Source organism: Onthophagus taurus, chromosome 4 (genome assembly GCF_036711975.1).
Source record: "Onthophagus taurus isolate NC chromosome 4, IU_Otau_3.0, whole genome shotgun sequence".
Taxonomy (NCBI): Eukaryota; Metazoa; Arthropoda; class Insecta; order Coleoptera; family Scarabaeidae; genus Onthophagus; species Onthophagus taurus.
The window spans coordinates 2,443,731-2,469,162 of record NC_091969.1 but is presented as its reverse complement, the minus strand read 5'-3'; the positions used below and the strand labels follow the sequence as shown (position 1 = coordinate 2,469,162).

Genomic DNA, 25,432 nt, shown 5'->3' with positions numbered 1-25,432 from the left:
TTGCGAAGATATCGATGTCTAAAGTGAGAGGCCTTGACTTTCAGCACCGATAGTAGTGTTCGTGATTTTTATCGGTGTGCATTGGTTGTAGTAAGTCTTAACGTAATTTATTTTAATTTAAGGATTATTATTTGTTAAATATGAACAAAGAATGTGATGTAATGACAACGAGAACATAAGTTTAATACGACAAACCATGTCAAAAATATTTAAGAAAATGTTTAAAAATTGCGAAGGTATATATATATCTTAGCCATTTATGGGTTTAGACCAGAAATTTTTAAATGATTCGTCATAATTTTTAGTCACGTAGTATTTGTGATTAAAAATATCCAAACACTTACAGAAACAGCCTGCATACGCGGTGTAGCTTTTGAAATTTCGCACCACAAAGCTTCCCTTTTGTTTGAAATTCTCGTTGGCATAAATCGAATCTTTTACAGTTATTTGTTAATGTTTTTTTTAGTGAATATGTTGGCACTCAATATGGCGAGTGTTAGTAATTATGAAGTTATGTGTGCTATATTAAATATATTTAAACCATACATGCTAACTTGTGAGTGCGGGAAGTTAGCCCCCTATTTTTTGATTTTTAAATATTTTATTGTTGTAGATTGTTCTAGAGTTGTTCTACATTGTACCAAATCGGCAAATCGAAAAAATAAAAACTCCGCGAGAAAACCGAAAAAACGGGTTTTTTTACTAGCCCCCCATCTTTGGAAAAATCAAATTTTCTTTGTTGTTCTGGGTTGTTCTAGTTATTGTTCTAGAAAATCAAAATTAGGGGATACAGCATTACGAAGTTATAATTAAAAATAGGTTTGGCCGCCCAAATGTCTAGTTGATTGCTGTGACCATAGTTTTTCTATTATCAGTTCCATATAACAAATATATACTTATTATAGCTAACGCAATCTGGAACAGCTATTATTTTCACTAGAACAACTCTCTAAAGGGCACTTTACTCTTTGAAAATTAAAATTTTTGGAAGTTTCAGTCAGTAATTCTTGTGACAGCGGTTTTATATTACACAATAAGAATTAAAAAACATAGAACAATCTAAAATAATTCAAACTTTGCCGATTCAAATTGTTCTAGATGTGTTTTGCGTTTAACACGGACATTAATTTTGCATTTAAAATCACATATTTTTTGTTACTCTAAATTGTTCTTGTTCTAGGTACTTAAAATGTTTATTTAATCACTGCGGTTTTACTTCTTTTAAAGTTTCATATTAAAAATTACTACTTACAACAATTAAAACAATTCAGAACAGCTGTTATTTTCACTAGAAAAACCTTAAATTTTATTAGTTGTTGTGATATCGGACAGGTTTTGTTGAATCAGTGAACCCAACCGTTAATATAATAATAGTTTTAAAAAATTAAAAAATATGGAATAATCTGACCATCTAATTTTCTAAAAATCACCTTTCTATTTAAACTTATAATAATAAAACATAAGATTCGATTTAAAGTGTATTTTATTTTGTAAAACTAAGTAATAAATTAATAAATAAACTAACAAAACAATACCTATTCTTTCACAAAAACTGCACAAAAAATTATTCTAAAGTAAAGTATAAGTAAGTAAATTAAATCATCTAAATGGACTAATATCACGGAACTCATTTACACACATATATGCACATTTGTGCATTTATTTCTGTTGCTTCTTCAACCTGTATGGATTTTTTTCTTAAATCATTAAATAATAACTAATTGTTGGGCACAAATGCCGTGTAGTATCCTACATCACTCAAAGAGTGAGTACCTTCGTAGCTGATGATACTTGCGAGGATATAGACTTTGTTCTGGAGTTGTAAATTGCGGGGGTAATCGAGTACGGGAAGTTAGCTCCCCATTTTTTGATTTTTAAATTTTTCATTGTTGTTCTAGATTGTTCTAGAGTAGTTCTACATTGCTCCAAAGCGGCAAATAGCAATAATAAAAACTCTGCGAGAAAAACCAAAAAAACAGGCTATTTACTAACCCCCCATTTTTGGAAAAATGATTTTCTTTGTTGTTCTAGTTGTTGTTCTAGAAAATCAAAATTATGGGATACGGCATTACGAAGTTATAACTAAAAATAGGTTGGGCTATTCATTTAGAAATCATGTTGAGAATGTTTGCACATATTGCTTTAGTTTCCTAAAATTATTTTTAAAAACCGGTTCTAGTAAAGCAACATATAAAAAAAGAGCTGAACTATTAACAGGCATAAATTATTTTGGAAACCAGAATATTGCTGGCCTGATAATAGTGAATGTTGTGTCAAATATTACGTTTCTTTGCACACAACGATTTAAAGAAGAATTTAGTTATTGTAGCACTAAAAACTGCAATAATGGTTTAAACGTTACTTTCCATAAAAACATAATTTTACCAATCGACATTGACATCGTAACAATATTAGGCTATGTATAGCTAAACCAAGTAATAGAAAACTACATGCAAACCCTAAGCAACAATTGCAAAAAATGTGGTCTGTTTATAGAAACAACGAATGGAGAGAACAATAAAACAAAATTGAGTGATTACGTACGCAATTTGTAACTCCACAACAAATTCTATATCCCCGCAGGTATCATCAGTTACGAAGGTACTCAAACTTTGAATGATGTAGGACACTACCTGGCATTTGTGCCCAACAATGCCAATTGGAAATTATTTAAAGACTTACGAAAAGAATCCGTACAAGTTGAAAAAGCTACTGAAATAAATGCTTAAATGTGCATATATGTTTATAATTGAGCAAAGTGATGTAACCGTATTATTCCATGATATTAGTTTATTTACATAATTTAGTTTATTTAGTTATAGTTTACCTTAAAATAAATTATTGTACTAATATAGTAATACTGATCGAATAGTTATTGTTTTATTTCTTAGTTTAGTTTATTTATTAATTTATTAGTTTATACAAAATAAATACACTTTAAACCGCATCTTTTGTTTTACTATTATAAGTTTAAAGAGAAAGGTGAAACTTGTGATTTTTAGATAATTATGATGGTCAGATTATTCTATATTTTTTTAGTATTTTAAAACTATTATTATATGAAACTTCAAAAGAACTAAAACCGCAGTGATTAAATAAACATTTTAAGTACCTAGAACAACAAGAACAATTTAGTGCAACAAAAAATATGTGATTTTGCAAAATTAATGTTCGTGTTGAACGCAAAACACATCTAGAACAATTTGAATCGGCAAAGTTTGAGTTATTTCTGATTGTTCTATGTTTTTTAATTCTTATTAAAACTTCGAAAAACTTTAATTTTCAAAGAGTAAAGTGCCCTTTAGAGAGTTGTTCTAGTGAAAATAATAGCTGTTCCAGATTGCGTTAGCTATAATAGGTATATATTTGTAATATGGAATTGATAGAAAAGCTATGGTCACAGCAATCAACCAGACATTTCAGCGGCCAAACCTATTTTTAGTTATAACTTCGTAATGCTGTATCCCACAATTTTGATTTTCTAGAACAATAACTAGAACAACTAGAACAACCCAGAACAACAAAGAAAATTTCACTTTTCCAAAAATGGGGGGCTAGTCAAAAAACCTGTTTTTTCGGTTTTCTCGTGGAGTTTTATTTTTTCAATTTGCCGCTTTGGAACAATGTAGAACATCTCTAGAACAATCTAGGACAACAATAAAAAATTTAAAAATCAAAAAATTGGGGGTAACTTCCCGCACTCCTAACTTGTATGTTTAAAATAGACGAAATGCTAAATAAATGTTAATAATAAGTAGAACATTTCGTTTTATGTAATAATAACGTGAATTTAAATTTACCGCCAAAAATATCCAGTGATATTTTTTAATGATATTTCTTATTCTAAATCTAAGTTTTGTATTCAATCCTCCTAGTTTAAAACGAAAGTAGAAGTAAGAATAAACAATGCAACAAATGTCAACAAATCAATGTCAACAATTTATTACAATTTTGAATAAACACATTTATTCATCGCAGATATTAAAATTAAATATAACTATTAAAATTTCATAGTAATATTTTATAGAAAAATAATAAGTGTAGTTCTTTACATTAAGAGGCAGAATTAATACTTTGATAATTTCTTGCAGTTTATAGAAAATATGGGTAGGTTTTATTTCCTTTTATGAGAACAACTCGAAGTTTCTGAGGGCGGGTTTCCGGTTTGTCTGGCGACAGCATGGCGGATGCAAGGTCCGTAAAGCGTATTGTACAATGCGCTTTACGAACCTTGGGCGGATGTAGAAACTGTTAACACGACCCGTATCGATACTTCAATACAAAATCTCGTATCAAAGTTGTAATTAACAACTTTCAATGTAAAATAATGATAGAACCTAATTTTACACTTAATCGAACATTATTCAAGTTTTTCAACAATTTATTCTAGTATTTTCGCTGCTATAAAAGTGTACGTTTTAGCATACAAAGAACAATGTTAATTTCTAAGCCACGCCCCTGTATTACATCGTCAATCCTACCCCTATATAAACCGCAGACGCTTGGCCTTCCAATTCAGTCACCTCACCGATGTTTAGTGTTTGTGTTAAGTTTAGGTTAAGTTTACCCCGCGGAGATGTTTACAACTTATTAAAAATTCTCTTCTTATATCGAAAATTTGTGAGTAGTTTTGGGTTTTATATACTTCATTTTAGTATTTTTTAATTCAGTTGTTCATTGTGACGTTACTGTCAATATTGCCGGCATTGATGAACGAGTTCAATCTATTCAATTCAATCATTAGGGTCTATTGCTTATGAAAATTATATATTTTTATTTGTTTCCAAGATAACAAATATGTATTTATTTTATATACAATTCATTCTGTGTTAACATTCGTATCAATTAGACGTATTTATCTTTGAATCAAAATATGGTCATTTTTCAAGAATCGCTCGGTCGGATAAAAATCGATTCTTTTTAATTGAAGGCAAAACAAAGAAAAAGTGCGGAAAAGTAAAAAAATCACTTTAAAGTTTTGATGTGACGTCACGTTTTGTGACTTCATCAACCATGCTAACCATATATTTTCAAAGCAACACCGTTACACATAAATTTTGAAAAAATTAATATATTTTCGGGTGAAATAACCTTGGGTTATAAATTTCAGGTTAGGTTGGTTTTGTTGACAAAAAAAAAACCGTCCACACGAACAGGTGTATGGTAAATAAAGACTTTTAGTCGTTGTATTATATCCGAAAATATGCGTTATAAATATTATTAAATTAATATTAACAAGTTGTTAATTCTTTCATTAAATTTGAGACAATGATTTAATTTTTACTTACTATATTCGAAATCAGATTTTGAGTTAGTTTAATTAACATTTAAACTGGTGTGAATTTCCGAATTGTCGGGTTGGGTACCGGTTGGGTTTGATGCAGGTGGTAGGTGTAAATTCCGGGTTGGATTAGGTCTGGATTAGGTTAGATTGGATTTACTTCAGAATTTTGTATAGAAATTGGATGTTCAGTTATGTTAATTAACATTTAAACTAGTGCGAATTCGCTAAATGTCGAGTTGTAAATTACGGATTGAAGGGTCCATTGAAAGAAAACCGCTAACATTTAGATCCACGCCAGTAGACAGACGGTAAATAAAGACATTTCAGTCGTTGTAGGTTTTTGTATCACTTGACAGACAGTCTATTGATACAGTCTATCTAGGTAGTGCTATGCATCGAAAACTTAAGAAACTAGGGTATTTCATCCGAAAATATATGTTGTAATCTCTACAAGTTAAGTAAAAATAACTTTACTGTTAAGTTTATTAGATTTATTTTGTGCGTGGCTATAAAATAAACAGACAGTCCTTGCAGAACGAGCACACCGAGGATTTTCGCATTGGAATCGACATAATTTTCAGAGATTTCTGTGCAGATCCCGGAGTCACCGAGTTCACATTCAAACCGAATTTGAATAACGTTGAGCGGAAATACATCCACGAAAAGTGCCGCCGTTTGGGTTTGAAATCAAAATCGAAAGGAAAAGAGCCGAATCGAACCTTAACAATGTTTAAAAACGTAACTTCAAATCAAGGTACATTTGAATTTAAAATTGGTAACGACGCTAAGAGTAAATTGAAGCATTTCGTGATGAATAACTGTAACGGGCCCACTGCTACGTTTAACGACCTTCATCAGGTTGTTATTACGAATGGAAGCGAGGGTAATTTATGCTTTGGGGATCCCCCTTTTGTCAATGGCCCGAGTTCGTATGAATTTGCTGATTTTAGAAGTAATCTTCCCGTTTTTGAAATGAGAAATTTTATTTTGGAAACGATTGAAAGGAATTCCGTTACGATTATTTCCGGAGAAACCGGTTCGGGAAAAACCACCCAGATTCCTCAATACCTCTTGGAATACTCAAATTCACTTAATAAACCTTGTAGAATTATTTGCACGCAACCAAGGAGAATTTCCACCGTTGCTGTAGCTGAAAGGGTTTCAATTGAAAGAGGGGAACGAGTTGGCGAAACTTGTGGTTACCAAATAAAATTAGATTGTTGCTTAGGACCCACAACTTCACTAATTTATTGTACAACCGGCGTTTTATTGCGTACATTAATGAGCGGATTCGCCGTTTTGAAGAATGTATCTTACATAATAATCGACGAAATCCACGAAAGAAATAAATTTACCTATTTCGTTTTGATCAGTCTTCGAGAATGTATAAAACAATTCCCGAATTTGCGTTTAATATTAATGTCGGCTACGTTGGACGTGGAATTATTCGAGAATTACTTTGGGAACGTCGCTAAAGTTGAAGTCAAAGGAAGAACATATCCCATACAACATTACTTCCTCGAAAATATATTACTTGAATTAAATTATGAGTCTGAACAGATGAAATTGATTCAGAAAAAAAATAGCAAACAAAACAATGAAATAGCCGAAAGTAATAAAATTAATGAAGTTGTAGTAGTCGATCAAGATGTATTAAGAGAAATGGATGAAGCTTTATTGCATTACATTTCAATTCCTAACGAAGAAAATTTCATTCAAGTCTTACATCTTATTTTATCCGAAGAAGTTTCTGTTAATCATCAGCACAGTGGTGCAGGATACACGCTTTTGATGGCAGCTGCGGCTAATGGTCATATTGAATTTGTTGAAAAATTACTAAATTTAGGTAAAAAATTATTTTTATATTATTTATTTATACTCTCACTTCCGTGAGAAAGACTGATTATTAATTATATATACAAGAATATTAAAAAAAAATTGTTTAGGTGCTGATGTATCATTAAAATCACAACAAAATTGCACAGCAATCGATATGGCTGAACAAAACTGCCATAACGGCGTAGTAACCCTGATTCGATATTTCGAATACATGAAGAGACAAGTTCACAATGACGTTTTAAGTCTGTACAATCAAACGATTCTTGAAGACATAATCGACCACGATTTAATCGTTGCGATCATCACACATATCCATCAAACTGAGATTAAAAACAATATGGGGGTTCTCGTATTCCTTCCGGGTTACGAAGATATCATGCTTCAACTTGAAGCTTTATCTGCATCTCCTGTTGGAAAGTTTCTCAAAATTTGCGTATTACACGGAAGCATGATGGTTAATGCGCAACACGACGTTTTCAAGCGATCGCAACAACGCAAAGTGATTTTATCAACGAATGTTGCTGAAACGAGTATTACCATTGATGATATTGCCCATGTTATTGATACTGGGAAGGTTAAACAGAAATCGTACGATTCGGTGAGAAAAATTTTGATTAAATAAGTTTTTCTTGATTTATTTTCTTTTGGGGTTTAAGTTGAATGGAACATCTACTTTGGAAACTACATGGATTAGTATTGCTTCTTTAAAACAAAGAGCCGGGAGAGCTGGAAGATGCGCCCCAGGAAAATGTTATCATATATTTTCTAGGACGCGTTATGAGTCGCTTTTAATAAATACCATACCGGAAATACTCACGGTACCTTTACATGTAAGCCTTTTTTTATAATTTTTAATCAAACCGATTTTCCTTAATCTAATTTTTTTGACATTTTAAGGAACTTTGCCTCCAAACCAAACAACTCGCCCCACACGGGATGAAAATAGCCGATTTTCTTTCAAAAGCCCTCGAAGCCCCAAACACTCACGTTATAGTGAATGCGATAAACGATTTAGTTTCGCTTGGAGCTCTCGATTCTAACGAAAGCCTAACCGTTCTTGGTTCTCATTTACTTCGTCTCTGTATCGAACCCCATTTGGGTAAAATGCTAATCTATTCGGTAATTTTTAAATGTCTCGATCCCGTTTTAACCGTCGTTGCTACTTTGACCCATAAAGATCCTTTCGTTTTACCAACGAAAGGTTCCGAAAAAGTCGAAGCTCTGAAACGAAAGAAATCGTTAACTTGCGGGACGTTCAGCGATCATATGGCCCTGTTAATGGTGTACCAAAAATGGCAGGAAGCGAAATTAACTAAGACGGAAAGGAAGTTTTATCGCGAATATTACGTTAGTCCGAGTTGTATGGATATGATTTCGGCGACGAGATGCCATTTGGTTAGCTTGTTAAGGCAGTCTGGTTTGGTGCCGGTTTCCAGTGGCATTAGGAATTTAGTACAATTTAATAGAAGTTGGCCAATTGTTAAAGCAGCGCTATGTGCGGGGTTATATCCGAATGTTGTGTTTTCGCATCACAATAAAGTGGTTTCAAGGTATATACACTCACTTTCACATGAAATACATCACCCATTAAGAATTAGGCTACAATTTTGAAATTTCGGTAAAATAATGCTTTTTTATCAACTAAGAAACGATGAAAGTTTAGTTGAAAAAAACAAAAATTAACATTTTTCAAGAAAAAGCTAGTAGTAGGTTGCATCTCCACGCATGGCTATGCATGCATTAACTCTACCCATGCTCTCTATTAAGGGGGGAAGTACATTTAGACGCGATAAAATAAGTTTGATACCCACTACTATTTAGTGATGCTTTGTTTTATAAAAATATGTATTCACATATTCTAAAACTTTTATAGGCGAACGGCAAATAGTGATCAGATAGGGGAACTTACGGAGTGAGCGGTTCCGTTTCAAACATTCTAGTATTCGCTAGAGTGGTTAGAATTACTTGCGAATGCTTTTAAATTGTTCCCAACATCTTCTATGTGAACCAAAAAAAAGTTAAAAAAAAAATAAGCATTTAAAAAATACAGGTGTTTCAATATAATGTTAAAACTTTTTAAGAAAATATTGATATACAGTAAAACCTCTTAACCCAGATATGCCCATACAAATTTGGTGGTTGTTTATGAGTAGATGTTCTGAGAGGTTAGTGTTTAAGCTATAAATAAACAAATTTTGTAAAACAAATTAAAAATGTATTTTGAAAAATACAAAATTCAAGCCGTATTATATATAGTATAGTTCTGCTTATCTTGAGGTATGACGTAGTGGTCCCTGTGATCAAAACGAATATACATCTTCATTATGTGACATATGTCCTCTTGAAGTCGTTTGTTTTTTATTCTGCAATAGCAGTGTGGTGGCAATTCTTCTTCTAAATTTTAGCTGATCAAGTGTTCCATCACTTCTCCTATGTAGTTGCCAGGCGTTGTGGACTGACATGTCAATACAATGCGCTATAAGAGGAAAATACTGTTTTTTCTCTCTGACATACCGTATTTTCTCGAATGTAATCCGCACCTTTTTTACAAATTTTATGTGCTCTAAAATCAAATGCGGATTACAATCGGTTGCGGATTAGATTCGCAGTCGTATAGTTGCAATTTGGAAAATAGTAAAATAAAATCACATTATAACAATAACACTTTATTAAGGGTTTTAGAACGATATTTACATTTTTATGTATCATTTTCTTCCCATATTACGTCATCTTCGGATTATACAAAACTTCTTAAATGATGTTATAATATTGTTTTCAGGGATCGTTTTCCATGTCGCCTACACTCACTGAACAAGTTCAGAAGCTCCTTTAATTGCTCCCGGTTTTGTTAATTCTCGAGTTTGTTAATATACATATACATACACAGGTTGTAGTATGGATGTTATTCCACCAGGTATTATTATTGTGACAAGAAGTCTAAACCAAGGGCAATCATCTATGATTAATTAATATCCTTATTTAATAATCTTCCTGGTCTACGACTCCATACTTGTCTTAATCATTCCATCATCAGCTTTTCAATTATCCATCCTTTTTGTTGTGCCCTAACTAGGACCTCATTCGGGAAGTCTTTCAGATTTCAGAATGGTTTTTTTCTCAATAGTAGTAATGTCAGCAATTTTTCCCTATCACTTGTTACTGCTAGCATCAATGTGATGCGCAATTTTTCGCAACCATTCGTTTATAAAGAAATTTCCCACACACCTCTTCTTTCCAGTGTGTAGTTGGGTGGCATATCCAGATATACTACCATTTTGTTGACATTTACAGTTTGAGACAAATTGAAATTTTCTTGAAAATCATTAGGCGCTTTTGGGAGCTAGTATTAAAAATTCTTTAGTCCCTCTTTTCGTTTTTCTTGAGAGAACTAGAAAACTGCCTCGTCAATTTCATGAAATCGTCTCTTCTTTGGCCCGGTAAATTTTTTGCACGATGCCTCACAGTCTCCAATAGCTACCTGGTCTTTCCGCAACAGCTGCAACGTTACTCTCGTTATCAGCAAAAATTGTACCAGCTTTTCGATTTCCTTAACGCTAACTTAATAACATCTCTTTAAACTTTGCTGTATAGAAGAACCTTTTAGATTTTTGCTACATTTTTTTATAATTACCCTATTATATGTATAATTATTAATTAAGCACACACCACGTTCGAGCTACTACTAGGGCAGTATATGAACGGAATTCGTGCTAGGCATTACTATTTATTTTTAAAATTATATTTATTTTCTAATTTTTTCTGGCTTGGTAAATTTAAAGTCTAGTCTAATAAAAACTCGTCGTAAGCAAGGTTTCTTTAGGTGCATCAGCGTCAGTCAACGGAAAAAATTATATTTATGGTTAACAACAAGCATCGCATCGTTTTGGTGTTGTCGAATTGCTCAAAGAAAGATGCGGATTACATTCGCAAACTAAATTTTTTTACCACTATGCATTTTTAAAATCGAGGTGCGGATTAGATTCGAGTGCGGATAAGATTCGAGAAAATACGGTATATACGATAAAGGCTCAAATTTTGATCATATCTGTCGACACCTCCCATATTGGCGTTGTATAAATTGACTAAATGTTACCCGAATAATTTTCTTTTCTTTTCGAGAAAATCTTTTTGCAGAATGAATTGGATTCACCCCTGCTGAATTTAAACATAAAGTGACAATACTATTGTCATGCCATTTTACAACAATTATATTTTGGACATCAACATTTTTATAATCGTAGCATCCCCTTGGCTCTTTCTTAATTTTTTTAGAATCCATCAGAGGATTAGCTGGTATACTGTTTTCACGAATGGTGCCTGTGTCTCTCAACTTCAAAGTATGGTACCATGGCTTCATCAATGCAATGCATATACTATTTTCTAAAAAATTTTTATTCAGATGTTGGAATAAAGGCCTCACCTTTGCGAATTTGTCTCTTGCTTCTATTTTAGTAGTATCTGCAAGATGAAAATGGGACATAATATATTCAAAATTATTTCGACTTATTGCTTTAGACACCAACACATTTTGACATTTTGTCTCTTTCATACTCCCAGTACATTCTCCTTCTTGGTACTTGCATGTATCCACTGAGTAATAGTACACGTATAAATGCTTTTATTTCTGTTTTCTCTATTCTTAGGTGGTGATTCTTCTGATTTGCATAACCATTACTTTCGATTACTATTAGATCCAGTATTTCATCATCAAAGAAAAGTGAAAATAACTCCAAAGCACTTATATCGTTATCATTTTCATCTACTTGGCCATTAAAAATTATATTATTACGCTCCAAGTCGTTATCCGTCCATTTATAACTTTTCCTTTTTTTCGTATTTTTTCGATCGAATTTAAATTCGTTGAAACTAAAATTATTTTAAACCTATTATTTCTCTACAATTTGCAATAAAGGTGTGTTCCTTAATGTGGCTCTTAGTGATAATCCCGTTTTATTCCCACAGAAGTAAAGAGACGGAGTTATAAAAACCGGGAAGACTTGTAGATTGTTATCTATAACGTACTTGTTAAAGGTTTATAACTTTTACAATTTAAATCATTTGAAATTAAAACTTCATAGAATCAAGAGGTTAAACAAGATATTGCTATAAAAATAATCGATTTTTTTGATCACGTGATCATGCGTGAGTTACTTTAATCACGCGTGAGTCCCGTGGTTCATATGTATAGTAGTAGGGAAAAACGCTATTTTAACGGAAGTACTTAGAATTTCGCCTTAAAATTTTCCTATCACATTCTTAAGATGTTCAGGCAACTTTTTATGGAAAAAAGATTTCCATAAAAAGAATTTCCGCTCTTAAGTGGTCGATGTTCTCCTGGGGTATCTCGTTCCATGCAAACTCTAGATTGTGTCGAAGGTCATCCAGATTCTCAGGAGGCCTGGGTACTTGTCTTAGTCGCCAACCCATCATATCCCAGACATGTTCAATTGGCGACAATTCCGATGACCTTACAGGCCAGGGCAAAATCTGTAATCCAACCTGCTCCAGGAACCTTCTTTTTAACTACAACAGTATGGGGTCTTGCATTATCCTGTTGTGTGGCATTCTGCAACGTCTTCATGAAAGGTACTAACACCGGTTCCAGAACGTTGTCGATGTAACGACATGTAAAGGTCTTTGCCCACTACACCGTTCCATACTAGGACCATAACAGGAACGCGTCATATATATGCCCGTATGCCACGCGTATTATGCCCGTGTACGCAAACTGTAGATGCCCCGTTCGGATCTCGTTTAGTCACAGTATAAAGTAAATCAGTAGTCTCACTTGCCATATATGGCGTCCTCAGTCTTGCTAAAGTAACGCAAAAACAGCGACGACGGTATTGGATTCACGATGCTCTAAAAGAACGAAAAGCTGAGGGAGAATACTGGACATTATTTAGACACTTAATTGATGATGAAGAAAATTTTTCAGTACTTTCGAATGTCATCATTTCAAATTTCCTTCCAGGCTCTCTCTTTCCTTTGAGTATCCATATCAATTTTGGATGTTGAAAGTTATATAAAAATTCGTATTTACGAACACATTTCATTAGTTTTTCGTCCACCATATTTAACAACCTGCTGAACCTGCTGCAGTGTTCTAGCGCGAAAGGAATAGTAAAACAGATGTTTGCGTAACCACGCGGTTGGGCAGCCTATGCACATCGGTGCGTGCCGTGCACCGAACGTTTCGGCACCTGCAAAATATTCCTCCCTGGGAATTGCTGTCGGGTCGGGCATGGCACGGTACGGCGTTAGTCGGTGCCGGAACGGTCCAGTGGACATTGTCTCATGATAATTCATACAAAGAATATTTTTTTGCATGTGTCGATACGGTTACGCTCATAGTATATATACGGTGTAGTGGGCAAACACCCTCGTCCAGCACATATCAGCCCCCAAACTATAACCCCAGGTGTTAAGGCTGTGTGGCGTCTTTGAACGAACTCCAAATGCCGTTTTTCCCCTCGATGTCGCATCCTTCTACTACTATCATTCATTCATAAACAAAACCTTGATTCATCACTGAAGATGATGTCATTCCATTGATGAACCCACCCTTGCCGTTTTTGACACCATGCAAGTCTGGCTGCTTTATAGGGAGGTGTTAATGGAAGCCGATGGTAAGGACGGTATGAATGAAGCCCAAAGGAAGAAATTCTTCTGTAAACAGTTGAAATCGACAAGTGTCCCTTCAAAGCTCTCGTCCAATCCACAGCAATTGACCTTGTTGTTTAAAATCGATCCCTGGTAGCCATCCGCCTAAGGAGTCGGTCTTCACGTTCGTTGTTTCTTCGGGCGGGTCTTCCAGCAAGACGGCGCCTCTGAATACCTTCTTCTGATCATAAAACCCATATCTGAGCAACTGTAGTGTGGTCCCGATTCATCCTTCTCCCAATTTCGGAGTAAGAGACCCACCTCTTTGATACCAAAATCGACGACCGACGTCGCATTGGGAGCATTGCAAGGCGTCTACTTGGCAGTTTGACAATCAAATTAACTTACAGTACTAGGAAGAAAATATTGAAAGTTGAGTTTTTTCGGCGGAAACTTTCATCGTTTTTTAGTTGATAATAAGGCATTATTTTACCGAAGTTTCAAAGTTGTAGTTCAAATTTTAGTGGGTGGTACATTTCATATGAAAGTGAGCCTATTAAATAATAAATTAAATAATTTAATAAATTATTATTTGATAGAAATGAAAAGAGGGTTTTAATGCATTCGACTTCGTGTCTTCGAGGAACCATGGAATACTCATCAGGATTATGGTTTGTTTTTGATGAAATGTCAAAACTTGGGAATTTGTGCAATTTAAAAGGAGTTACTGCTGTTACTCCATTAACTGTAAGCTAATTATTGGTATTAGACACCCAAATAGAACTAAAACAACTTTTTCTATTTAAAAATTAGATTGTTTTAACCGCTGGTTCAACTTTGCGATTTGATCCGGAATCGTCAATAATGGAAATCGATGATTCTTTAAATGTGAACTTGGGTGGCGATGTAGTGTGGAAATTTCGACTTGCTTTAAACGACATGATTCAACGTCACGTCACGCAACCATCTGCTAAAACTACAAAATTCGAAACGGATCTTCTCGGACTTTTTAATTATGTTCTTGTAATCGAAGAGTCTTATTTTAATCTTGTTCAACCGTTTGAATTTGGAAAAAGGCCACGACTCCCACCAGGAAGCAATGGATATTTGCATTTTAACACAAACGGCGAATCATCGAACGACTTCGATCCAAATATGGAACCTAATTTCGGTGATAATGTTGAAAGGAATCAGCAGGTTCTTAAAAGAAATTTTAATGGAATTCCAAATGATGCTGATGATAATCATGATCATCAAAGTGGTAGTTCGAAACAATACCAACCTTGTTTGAAAACTGGTTCTTCTAAACGACAAGGTTGCGGACCACATTCAAAACAGCCTGAATTGAGTCATACCAGCGGGAATGGAGCAAACGTTCCAAGCACATCTCAAGATGGTGTTTTTAGTGATCATCGCCGTTTTGGTATTCCAACGAATGTGTTGATTGATATGACAGCGACTATAGGACCAGTATATCGTTTTGGTCCGTCGTCGATATTTTATGTTATCCGTCCATTGGAATTGAGCAATATCATGATTAGTTTATCGCAAGGAATTTGGAATTTCGCCCCGCAAACTGAGCGGAAGGTTTTTAGGAGCTTCTTGGTATATATAATTAAATTTGATTTCATTTATTAATTAATTTTTTTTTTTTTGTAACCTAGGAAAATCAAAAGACTTTTCTTCTATACAACGTTCTAGGAACTTCGGAATTTCAAGCTTTAGCCCAATTAATGTCTACTAATGACGGTCAATATAACACACCTGCCAAAATTAATTGGTTAAGTACACAAGGAGTTACATACGATCAAATCAGGTGAGTTTCCTATTAAATATATTGATAATTTTTTATTGTTTAAATAATTTTAGGGGATTTTTTCCAAATGGGATCAATTACTTCGTGGATGGGTATCAAATTAGTAGGGAGATTGGCATAAAAATAGCCACGTTGATGATGGAACGTAACGATCAACCTAACGTTTTCGCACGTCCAATTTTGTTTAGGGGTCTTGATATTTAAGAATAATTTTTAAAGTAAATCTTTTTTATTACCTCATCTTATCCGAACAATATTCTTTTTTCCAAACACTTCTTTTAGAATTTTCTCATTTTGATCGCATTTCTTTTAAAATTATTTATCTACGATGTTCGTACAGTTCCTTTAACAAAAAACATTTTAATAAATTATCCTTTTCTATGTTAGCTTAATAATTGTTACGGTTTAATTATTTTTAACTTAATTTTTTTGCATTTTTTTTTGTGCATGTAGTTTATGTCGTATTGTAAATGTGTTTATTAATGTGTTAAATCCTGATCATGCCACATCATCTCCGCACCATTATCCACATCCGATTATGAAATAAGAAGATTAATTTATTTATTAAGAAGTTACAGGTAAGTTAGAATTAATTTAGTATTAACGTTAATTAATGTTATTACTTTCTTGTAAGTATTAAGTTTTCTTAAAACTCCAGTTGCTTAACTAATATGTTTTCTTTTTTGGGTGATTTTTTCAGAGTTTCCTGAAAGAAGGAGTGGAGGTTATAAGAAACCACGTTGGAGAGGTGGATGGAGAGGAAGAAGAAATAATCATCAGTGGTAATTTTTGTTGTTTGTTGAATTAACTATTAAAAAATGACTTTTATGTTTTATTAGGGTTTATTTATTGATTAAAAAATACTTTCTGATAAAAACTAATTTCTTACTTAAAAAATTTATCATATTTAATAAAATTTCCTTTATAAGTGTTTACAGGTACACAAGATATCAAATATTACAGTAATTAATCTCCTCAATTACCTTTTAGTGTGTGAAAACTTTGAAACATACTTGAAACAATTTGAAGCACTTAACTTCATATTAAATCACTTTCTGTTAGCAGACGTCAGTTACATAATGTCTATAACTATAACAACCATTTTCTGAGTCAGTAATTTTTGCAATTCCCTACTGGGAATTTCATATAACGCGCAATATATGAATGCAGTAACCATAGTTACGAAGCTACTATATGCTTGCACTGTGCCATTGGGTAGTTTTGCATAAGAAAAGTTTTACTTGGAAAAAGGTGAGCCGCACGTCTCTCAAGACGGCTAAACCCGAATGATTCTAGTTCTAGGTCTTGTGTTAGTTCTAGTGATAGTGAAATACTAGAACTAGAAACATTCGGGTTTAGCCGCACGTCTTTCAAGACGGCTAAACCCGAATGATTCTAGGTCTTGTTTTAGTTCTAGTAATAGTGCTAGTGCAATACTAGAACTAACACTAGACCGAGAACTAGAAACATTCGGATTTAGCCGCACGTCTCTCAAGACGGCTAAACCCGAATGATTCTAGTTCCAGGTCTTGTGTTAGTTCTAGTGATAGTGCTAGTGCAATACTAGAACTAACACTAGACCGAGAACTAGGAACATTCGGATTTAGCCGCTCGTCTCTTAAGACGGCTATGCCCGAATGATTCTAGTTATAGGTCTTGTGTTAGTTTTAGTGATAGTGGAATGCTAGAACTAACACTAGACTTAGAACTAGAAACATTCGGGTTTAGTCGCACGTCTCTCAAGACGGCTAAACCCGAATAATTCTAGTTCCAGATCTTGTGTTAGTTCTAGTGATAGTGCTAGTGCAATACTAGAACTAACACTTCACCCAGAACTAAAAACATTCGGATTTAGCCGCACGTCTCTCAAGACGGCTAAACCCGAATGATTCTAGTTCTAGGTCTTGTATTAGTTCTAATGATAGTGTAAAACTAGAACTAACATTAGACCTAGAACTAGAAAGTATCGGGTTTAGCCGCACGTCTCTCAAGACAGCTAAACCCGAATGATTTTAGTTCTAGGTCTTGTGTGTGAGTTCTAGTGACAGTACTAGTGTAAAACTAAAACTAACACTAGACCGAGAACTAGCAACATTCTGGTTTAGTCGCACGTCTCTCAAGACGGCTAAACCCGAACGATTCTAGTTCTAGGTCTTGTGCTAGTTCTAGCGATAGTGCTAGTGCAATACTAGAACTAACACTAGACCGAGAACTAGAAACATTCGGATTTAGTCGCACGTCTGTCAAGACGGCTAAACCCGAATGATTCTAGTTCTAGGTCTTTTGTTAGTTTTAGTGATAGTGGAATGCTAGAACTAACATTAAACTTAGAACTAGAAACATTCGGGTTTAGTCGCACGTTTCTCAAGACTGCTAAACCCGAACGATTCTAGCTCCAGGTCTTGTGTTAGTTCTAGTGATAGTGATAGTGCAATACTAGAACTAAAACTAGATCGAAAACTAGAAACATTCGGATTTAGCCGCACGTTTCTCAAGACGGCTAAACCCTAATGATTTTAGTTCTAGGTCTTGTGTGTGAGTTCTAGTGATAGTGGAATGCTAGAACTAACACTAGACCGAGGACTAGAAACATTCGGGTTTTAGACGCACGTCTCTCAAGACGGCTAAAGCCGAATGATTCTTGGTCTTGTGTTAATTCTAGTAATAGTGCTAGTGCAATACTAGAACTAACACTAGACCGAGAACTAGAAACATTCGGATTTAGCCGCATGTCTCTCAAGACGACTAATCCCGAATGATTCTAGTTCTAGGTCTTGTGTTAGTTCTAGTGATAGTGAAATGCTAGAACTAACACTAGACTTAGAACTAGAAACATTCGGGTTTAGCCGCACGTCTCTCAAGACGGCTAAACCCGAATGATTCTAGTTCTAGGTCTTGTGTTAGTTCTAGTGATAGTGCTAGTACAATACTAAAGCTAACACTAGACCTAGAACTAGAAACATTCGGATTTAGCCGCATGTCTCTCAAGACGGCTAAACCCGGATGATTCTAGTTCTAGGTCTACTGTGAGTTCTAGTTTTATTTCAATAAAAATATGCAACATAGTGATATCTCATGTTAACTAGCGCTACCTACCACTGTCACTAGAACTAACATTAGAACTAGAAACATTCAGACATGTTGCATTTTATGTGGGACAAATTTTCTTGTTTAGAGTCTTTTACTTCCAACTTCTAAGTCAGTTAGGCATTAAAAGAGCAAATTTTCCATTATTACAGTTAATTATCTTCTATTGATTGTTGTAGTCTTCCATTAAAAAAAAGCATAAAAACAATTACGTTTGTTTATTTCGCCAATTTAAATTACAATAACACTTATTTATTATGATAATTGTTTACAGTTCATTTCGACTTACTTAAAACACTACATATTATCTAAAATAGCGAAAGTAGAAAAAGAACTTCACCAAAAAGCCCCCTTCTTGGCACCATTTCTTATTTTAATTCAATCACTGTCATCGTCATTTCTTGCCCTATTCAACGGCCTTCTACTTTCATCTTCGGAACCATAAATAACATCTTCGTCGGAATCATTAATCATCGAAAAGGTTGGGTTATCTTTAGTTATAATTGATTCTAAAACGATTTTTTTTAAATCAATCGATTACAAAATGAGATTTTTAATGTTTACCTTGAATGGTTTTAGTATTTGGAGAATAAACATAGGTCATGGCTTAAACGTAGAAATTTAATAAACCGTAAAAAGACATGAATTGAACAGAACTGTTGTAATGGGTGGACAATTGGGCGACGAAGTTATCTTCCAAAACTCCGATTCCAAATCTTAAAACTGTTATTGTTAAGCTTATCGATAAAACCACCAACATTAGTAGTGTCAAAAATTTTAATCTCATATCGAAAAATGGCATTGATCTTAATTCACTATAAGCTCTTAGTAGTAACAATAGTAAATAGGCGATGTAAATTCCGCAAAATGTAAAAAAGATTACTTTTAATGTCTAAAACAAAACATAATGGCACTGATTTATTTAAATAATCAACGTAAAAAAGGAGATGTGTAAAATAACACATTTTCTAAATCGAGTAAGTAAAATGTTCATATTTTAATTCATAAATTTCTTTTTGATTTTCTGTGATTAGTTATGTAAAATTAATGGAGCAACAGAAGTACAAAAAGGAGGCAAAAATGGATTACATTGCAACCAAAGTATGTCATTTTACTCATCTTTTTCTTAAATAGATGTAAGTGATAAACATGAATCACTAATTATTTCATTTAATTAAGTGGAGTGGTCTACACTCAACTGATACAGACGACTTCCATATACAGGTACGTTTAAATACACTTAACCGCAAAATTAACGCACCGTTTATATATTTCGATTTATTATAATTAAAGTCAAAATTATCATACATTTTGTAAAACATATTAAAAATAGAATACATAAACAGAATTATTTCGATAATAACAATAAGTTTGACTTAAATGAATTGTAGGAAATAAACGAAAACTAAAAATAAACAAAATCATGTAAAATATATGTGCTTTAACACGTATAATGTGGTTTCTCGAATGTTACATGTGGAATATCTTTCATTTGGCCTTCTGTACATTCTGTCACTGGCCTTCTGTTACGACGATCAGAACTTACAAGGCAAAACGAAGCATCAAAAATTGATCCTCCACCGCATTTATAGTTCATGGCCTGCCTTGGTCACGTCGTCTAGCATAATTGTTGGTCTCTACAAATCTCTGCAAAACCCTACCGACCGTTGTATGAGCCACGCCAAGTTACACATTCATCACGATTTAAATTTCGTCTAGCACGCTCCATTATGTATTGCACGAATGACAGTTATCTTATCAATTGGTAAAACAATTAAAATGCAATGCCTACTTTTATTTTAGAAGTGAGGCTTATTTACTTAAAAAACAAGCCCCTCATGAAAAGCTGCTATGATTTCAAAATTAAATAAAGAAGACTGACAAATCCTATACAAAAGGCGTAATTGAGTCAATAGAAATATAGCCAAATTAAACTATACTGAAGACTGTCGCTCTTCGTTTAGCAATTTAAAAATCTTTGAATGTTTGAAATATACAATGTTACTTCATTGTCAACTAAAAAAAAATGGTGATTTTCACAATTACAAAACTAGGAGGGGGGGTGACATCCGACATGATGCGTTGAGACTGACCAGATCTAGGAACGCCTATAAATATTATGGAATAAAATTTTTTAATAGTCTGCCTGGTAGTTATAAGTATTTAACATTTAAAGTTTTTGTAACTAGGATTAAAGATGTTTTATTGCGTAAAGCCGCAATTACAATTAATGTTGATGTATTGTACGTTAATGGATTCAGAAAAAAACCTCTATCCAATAACGTGAAGAAAAACATACCTAGCAATTTAAAAATCAAAAGTTGATAATCGCTTGAAATTGAAGATGGCGTTGGAAAAAGTTTATTTGCAGCATGAATCAAACCATTTAATTTGATACCTCGCTCATGAAAATCGAAATGTAAATGACAGAGTTACAGCTGTCAGAGTGGTGCGTTAATTTTGCGGTTAAGTGTATATCACAGTTACAATATTTTCTCTTTATACAGGGTGTTTTAAAACAACGTTTAAATATTTATAGGGGTAGTGCTACAGTAGAAAACAAGTCGAAAAGTGTTAACCAAGATGGGTCCGAAAATCAACCGTTTTCGCGTTACAGGATGTTCAAATTTTTTGGGACGCTAGGTTTTTTCTTTTAAACTGTAACTACTACAGATTTGATACTTGGGAAATCGATACAGTATGAAACTGTCTCTTTTTGAGAGTAGTATGATGTTTCCATTGCTTCCAGTTAGTATAAGTTATTCCATTACAAAACGTTATGCCATTAGTTACCAAAATTTGGCCATTACAAGGAGTAGGCTTTGCCTTACGTACAATCTGCTAAGATACATTAATTTGACGTTTTGTTGAAATTACGAAATAACCAAACTCCAGTCATTTGATTTTGCGAAATGTGAAGTGAAATCGTTTGCAATGGTCTTGTATTCAAATGCTGAAATGAGCGATATGGTGTTTATGTACGGCCGTGTCAATGCAAATAGTTTGAGAGCACATCGTTTCTATGCTGAAACATTTTCCAATCGCCGGCTAACAGGGTTGCCAAACAATTCGTGAAAACTACGGGCTATTTGAAAGAGTTCGGGCTTCCTTTGAACGTAGAATGAGAAACTGTATTGATGTTGCAGGTCGACATTTTGAACATCTTCAGTAAAAAGCTTCGTTTTGATTAATGTTAGTATTACGTTGTGTCAATTCAATTTTTCTAATAATTTATTTTTTAAAATGTTTTCTTTTTCGGAAACCTTAAGGAGTACAATTCCTTTTTTCGAATTAATGTTGTTTAGAATTAAGCTATCTGACTAATTGTTAAATAAAATTTTTGAATTTTCTGAAAAATAGTGGTATTTATTTTCACTTCCGGTCTAACCGGAAGCAATGGAAACATCATACTATTCTCAAAAAGAGACAGTTTTATACTGTATCGATTTGCCAGGTATCAAATCTGTAGTAGTTATAGTTTAAAAGAAAAAATGTAATGTCCCAAAAAATTTGAACCCCTATACCCCTATAAATATTTAAACGTTGTTTTAAAACACCCTGTATACATTGTATATGTGAGTGAAATAATCTGAATCAGAATGAAATAATTATTGATTAGAGTAAACCATACAGTTATTGGACAGTTAAGGGATTTTTTGTAGTTACTTATCTGATTTCGTAGATAATACACGAATTACATTTTTAATTATTTATTGCAAAAAAGTACAAATAGTCATTGGGCGGTAATGTTACAGTTATTGGACATATGTTAATTGTAATACATTACTGTTGAAACTTGATTATACACACAATGCGCTTATTTAGGATAAATTTTTTCATCTTCATCCAATCCTTCAAGTTATATTTTGACACCTTGCTGTTGTTTCTTGTCTTACTGATTTTCCAAGGATCATTATTAATGTTCTTATCCTGGCCAGTTTCAAGTTGTTAAAATTTGTCTGTATTTAATAAGTTTTCATCATAGGAGTTCTTATAAAGTTCATTTTCTGGGCTCTTCGCTGTAACAATTATGGCATAGATAAGTATTCATATCAGGAATAAGAATTCGATGAGATTTTGGAACGTATTTCTTATGGAAACTATGTTTAGGTTCCTAACACTTCAAGTTGATCTTATTTTGACACGTTTTTCCGTAAACAAAACATTTGAGTTTAGTATCTCTTTATGTCTTCGTTTCTCCTCTTTTTATCGTTCTGTTTCTATCTGTAATGTAATATTCTTTTTTGATCAAGTCTGTTTAATATTGTACATGTTTTTTTTGCTCCTTTTTCCGCATTGACCTTCCCTATGGACGGACATATACAGGGTCATCCACGACGATCGTTCATTAGAACTTTACAGGGTTCTAGCTAAAACAAAAATTTGAAAATTCAGATTTAAGTATTATTAATTGCGTTCTCTTCGACTAAAATATTTTCAGATTTCTAGCAATTCCGGTTATACCGGAAGTCGACACCTACTTTATTTTTTTAAATGGAACACCCTATATATTTTTACATATTTGGATTTGTCTATTTTCAAGGTTTATGAATAACTTTACTTTTTGCAATTTCATTCGGCCGTTCTCGAGTTATTCGAATTTTTCTAGAAAAATCTGCTCCAGCAGACATTTGTTAAAAAAATCAGAGAACACTCGATTTTTGGGATATCAATTTAGGATTCAGAACATGCGTAAGCAACATGATGGAGTATGTTTTGGTGCCGAGTACGTCCGTCTAGAACGTTTGGTTACTTTACTTCGGCACGATAACTTTTCGAAATTTGGAAATTTCATAACTTCATTTTTTTAAATGGCACCCCCCATATTTTATTACTTAGTCGTCTTGGGTGTCTCATTTTACATCTTTTATATCCCATATGCTCTATACCTAACATTTATAGTTTGGAAGATAATTAGGGTTTTTTGAAAAATGCACACATATCATATCGATATTTAACCTAGTGTGCCATGAATAGCTAGTGTGACCTAGTGTATAACCATATGAAGTGGCCTTTTGAAAATTTACAGACTTCTGATGTTTGATGCCAGCTTTTTAGTCAAATATTTTCAGGTTCCGGGTACTTGCGGTTACACCGGAAGATGTGACAACTTTCATATTTCAAATGAAACACCTGTATTTCATTACATTTTTGAAATTTTTGTTCAATTTTTTTAGGCCATTTGTAGGTTGCAGCCGACACGTATATGGCATTATTTGGTTACACTCTCAACAGAAATAAACCATAGCTTTAGCAAATGTCAAACTGTTTACTCTTTCCTTACTGATCCTCTGATTACACTCCAACAGAAATAAACCATAGCTTTAGCAAATGTCAAACTGTTTACTCTTTCCTTACTGATCCTCTGATTACACTCCAATTACACTCCAACAGAAATAAACCATAGCTTTAGCAAATGTCAAACTGTTTACTCTTTCCTTACTGATCCTCTGATAATACATAACCACAACAACATTCCACAACACCAAATTTTTTTTCCGGCGGTAAACTAGATGATTTATAAATTATAAAAAGTAACGTTGTAGTTGACATTTTTGATTGAAAAATGTAATAAAACTCAGGGTGTTCCATTTGAAATATGAAAATTGTCACCTCTTCCGGTGTAACCACAAGTACCCGGAACCTGAATATACTTTAGTTAAAAAGCTGGCATCAAACATCACAAGTCTACAAATTTTCAAACTTCCACTTCATCCGGTCATTCACTACATGACGGTATTCATGACACACTAGGTTAAATATCGATGTGTGTGCATTTTTCAAAAAACTCTAATTATCTTCCAAACTATAAATGTTAGGTATAGGACATATCGGATATAAAAGATGTAAAAAGAGACACCGAAGACGACTAAGTAATAAAATATGGGGGGTGCCATTTAAAAAAATGAAGTTATGGTACTTCCAAGTTTCGAAAAGTTAACGTGCCATAGTAATGTGACCAAACGATCTAGACAGCTGTTCTCGGCACCAAAACATACTCCATCATATTGTTTAAACATGTTCTGAATCCTAAATTGATATCTCAAAAATTGAGTGTTCTATGATTTTTTTAACAAATAACCGCTGGAGCAGATTTTTCTAGAAAAAATCGAATAACTCGAGAACGGAAGAATCAAATTGCAAAAAGTAAAGTTATTTATAAAGCTTCAAAACAGACAAATCCAAATATGTAAAAATATACAACAGTTGGGATGGTCTGATACTCCACTAGAGCAGTTGCGTTACACTTTTTTAAAGGGAGAATTATATTATAAGTACGAAGGCTTTCACGGCCGGTGTTAATTGAACTAAAATTAGCGTTTTTCTTAAAAGACGCCCGGCAAACTGCGAAAGATTCTAGTGTTAGTTCTAGTTTTAGTTCTAATTTTAGTTCAACGAGAATTATATTATTTAGTATTACATCTATGTGAATCAGACACACTCTTTACTTATTGCGACGTCCTTTCCTGCTTCGGTCCTAGGAAAGGGGTCTTGGTGCCCTTTTTTTTATGTTCGGGATGTTAACGGTCTCGGGCGCCACCTTATGTTTACAGAGTTAAGGAACTCTTTCGCCTCCAAGTAGCTTTTGGGGGTTACAGTCGGAGATTCAGGGTGTTTTAGAGAGGGTCAAAAAAATAAAAACATGCGGTTCATAAATTAAGAAATAAAATCAAAATTTATTAATAATAAAAAAAATCAACATAGGAGTTTACGGAGGAAGGTAAAAAAAATCTTTATTTAAATATATAATCGGTAAATGTCTGGCCTAGTGCAATCTTGTGGCACTCGTACTTCGGACGTGA

General features: G+C 33.6%; 1 protein-coding gene and 2 long non-coding RNA genes across 3 annotated transcripts; 1 reads left to right on the top strand and 2 right to left on the bottom strand.

Moving 5' to 3' along the window:
* The first annotated feature begins 5,789 nt into the window (after positions 1 to 5,789).
* On the top strand, positions 5,790 to 16,377 carry LOC139429645 (3'-5' RNA helicase YTHDC2-like). The gene is made up of 9 exons (XM_071195600.1): positions 5,790 to 7,130; positions 7,231 to 7,721; positions 7,780 to 7,953; positions 8,021 to 8,673; positions 14,326 to 14,473; positions 14,540 to 15,331; positions 15,391 to 15,542; positions 15,596 to 16,120; positions 16,243 to 16,377. Exons 1-8 carry the CDS (start codon positions 6,011 to 6,013, stop codon positions 15,744 to 15,746), a joined length of 3,681 nt encoding a protein of 1,226 aa, XP_071051701.1. The 5' UTR covers positions 5,790 to 6,010; the 3' UTR covers positions 15,747 to 16,120; positions 16,243 to 16,377.
* Positions 11,507 to 11,959, bottom strand: LOC139429646 (uncharacterized). Its single transcript, XR_011640204.1, has 2 exons — positions 11,799 to 11,959; positions 11,507 to 11,581 (listed from the first exon to the last, which is right to left on the bottom strand). It is a non-coding gene; the product is annotated as an uncharacterized lncRNA (long non-coding RNA).
* Positions 16,378 to 18,832: 2,455 nt separating the features above from the next.
* Positions 18,833 to 19,235, bottom strand: LOC139429660 (uncharacterized). Its single transcript, XR_011640214.1, has 2 exons — positions 19,194 to 19,235; positions 18,833 to 19,138 (listed from the first exon to the last, which is right to left on the bottom strand). It is a non-coding gene; the product is annotated as an uncharacterized lncRNA (long non-coding RNA).
* Between the last annotated feature and the right edge of the window lie 6,197 nt (positions 19,236 to 25,432).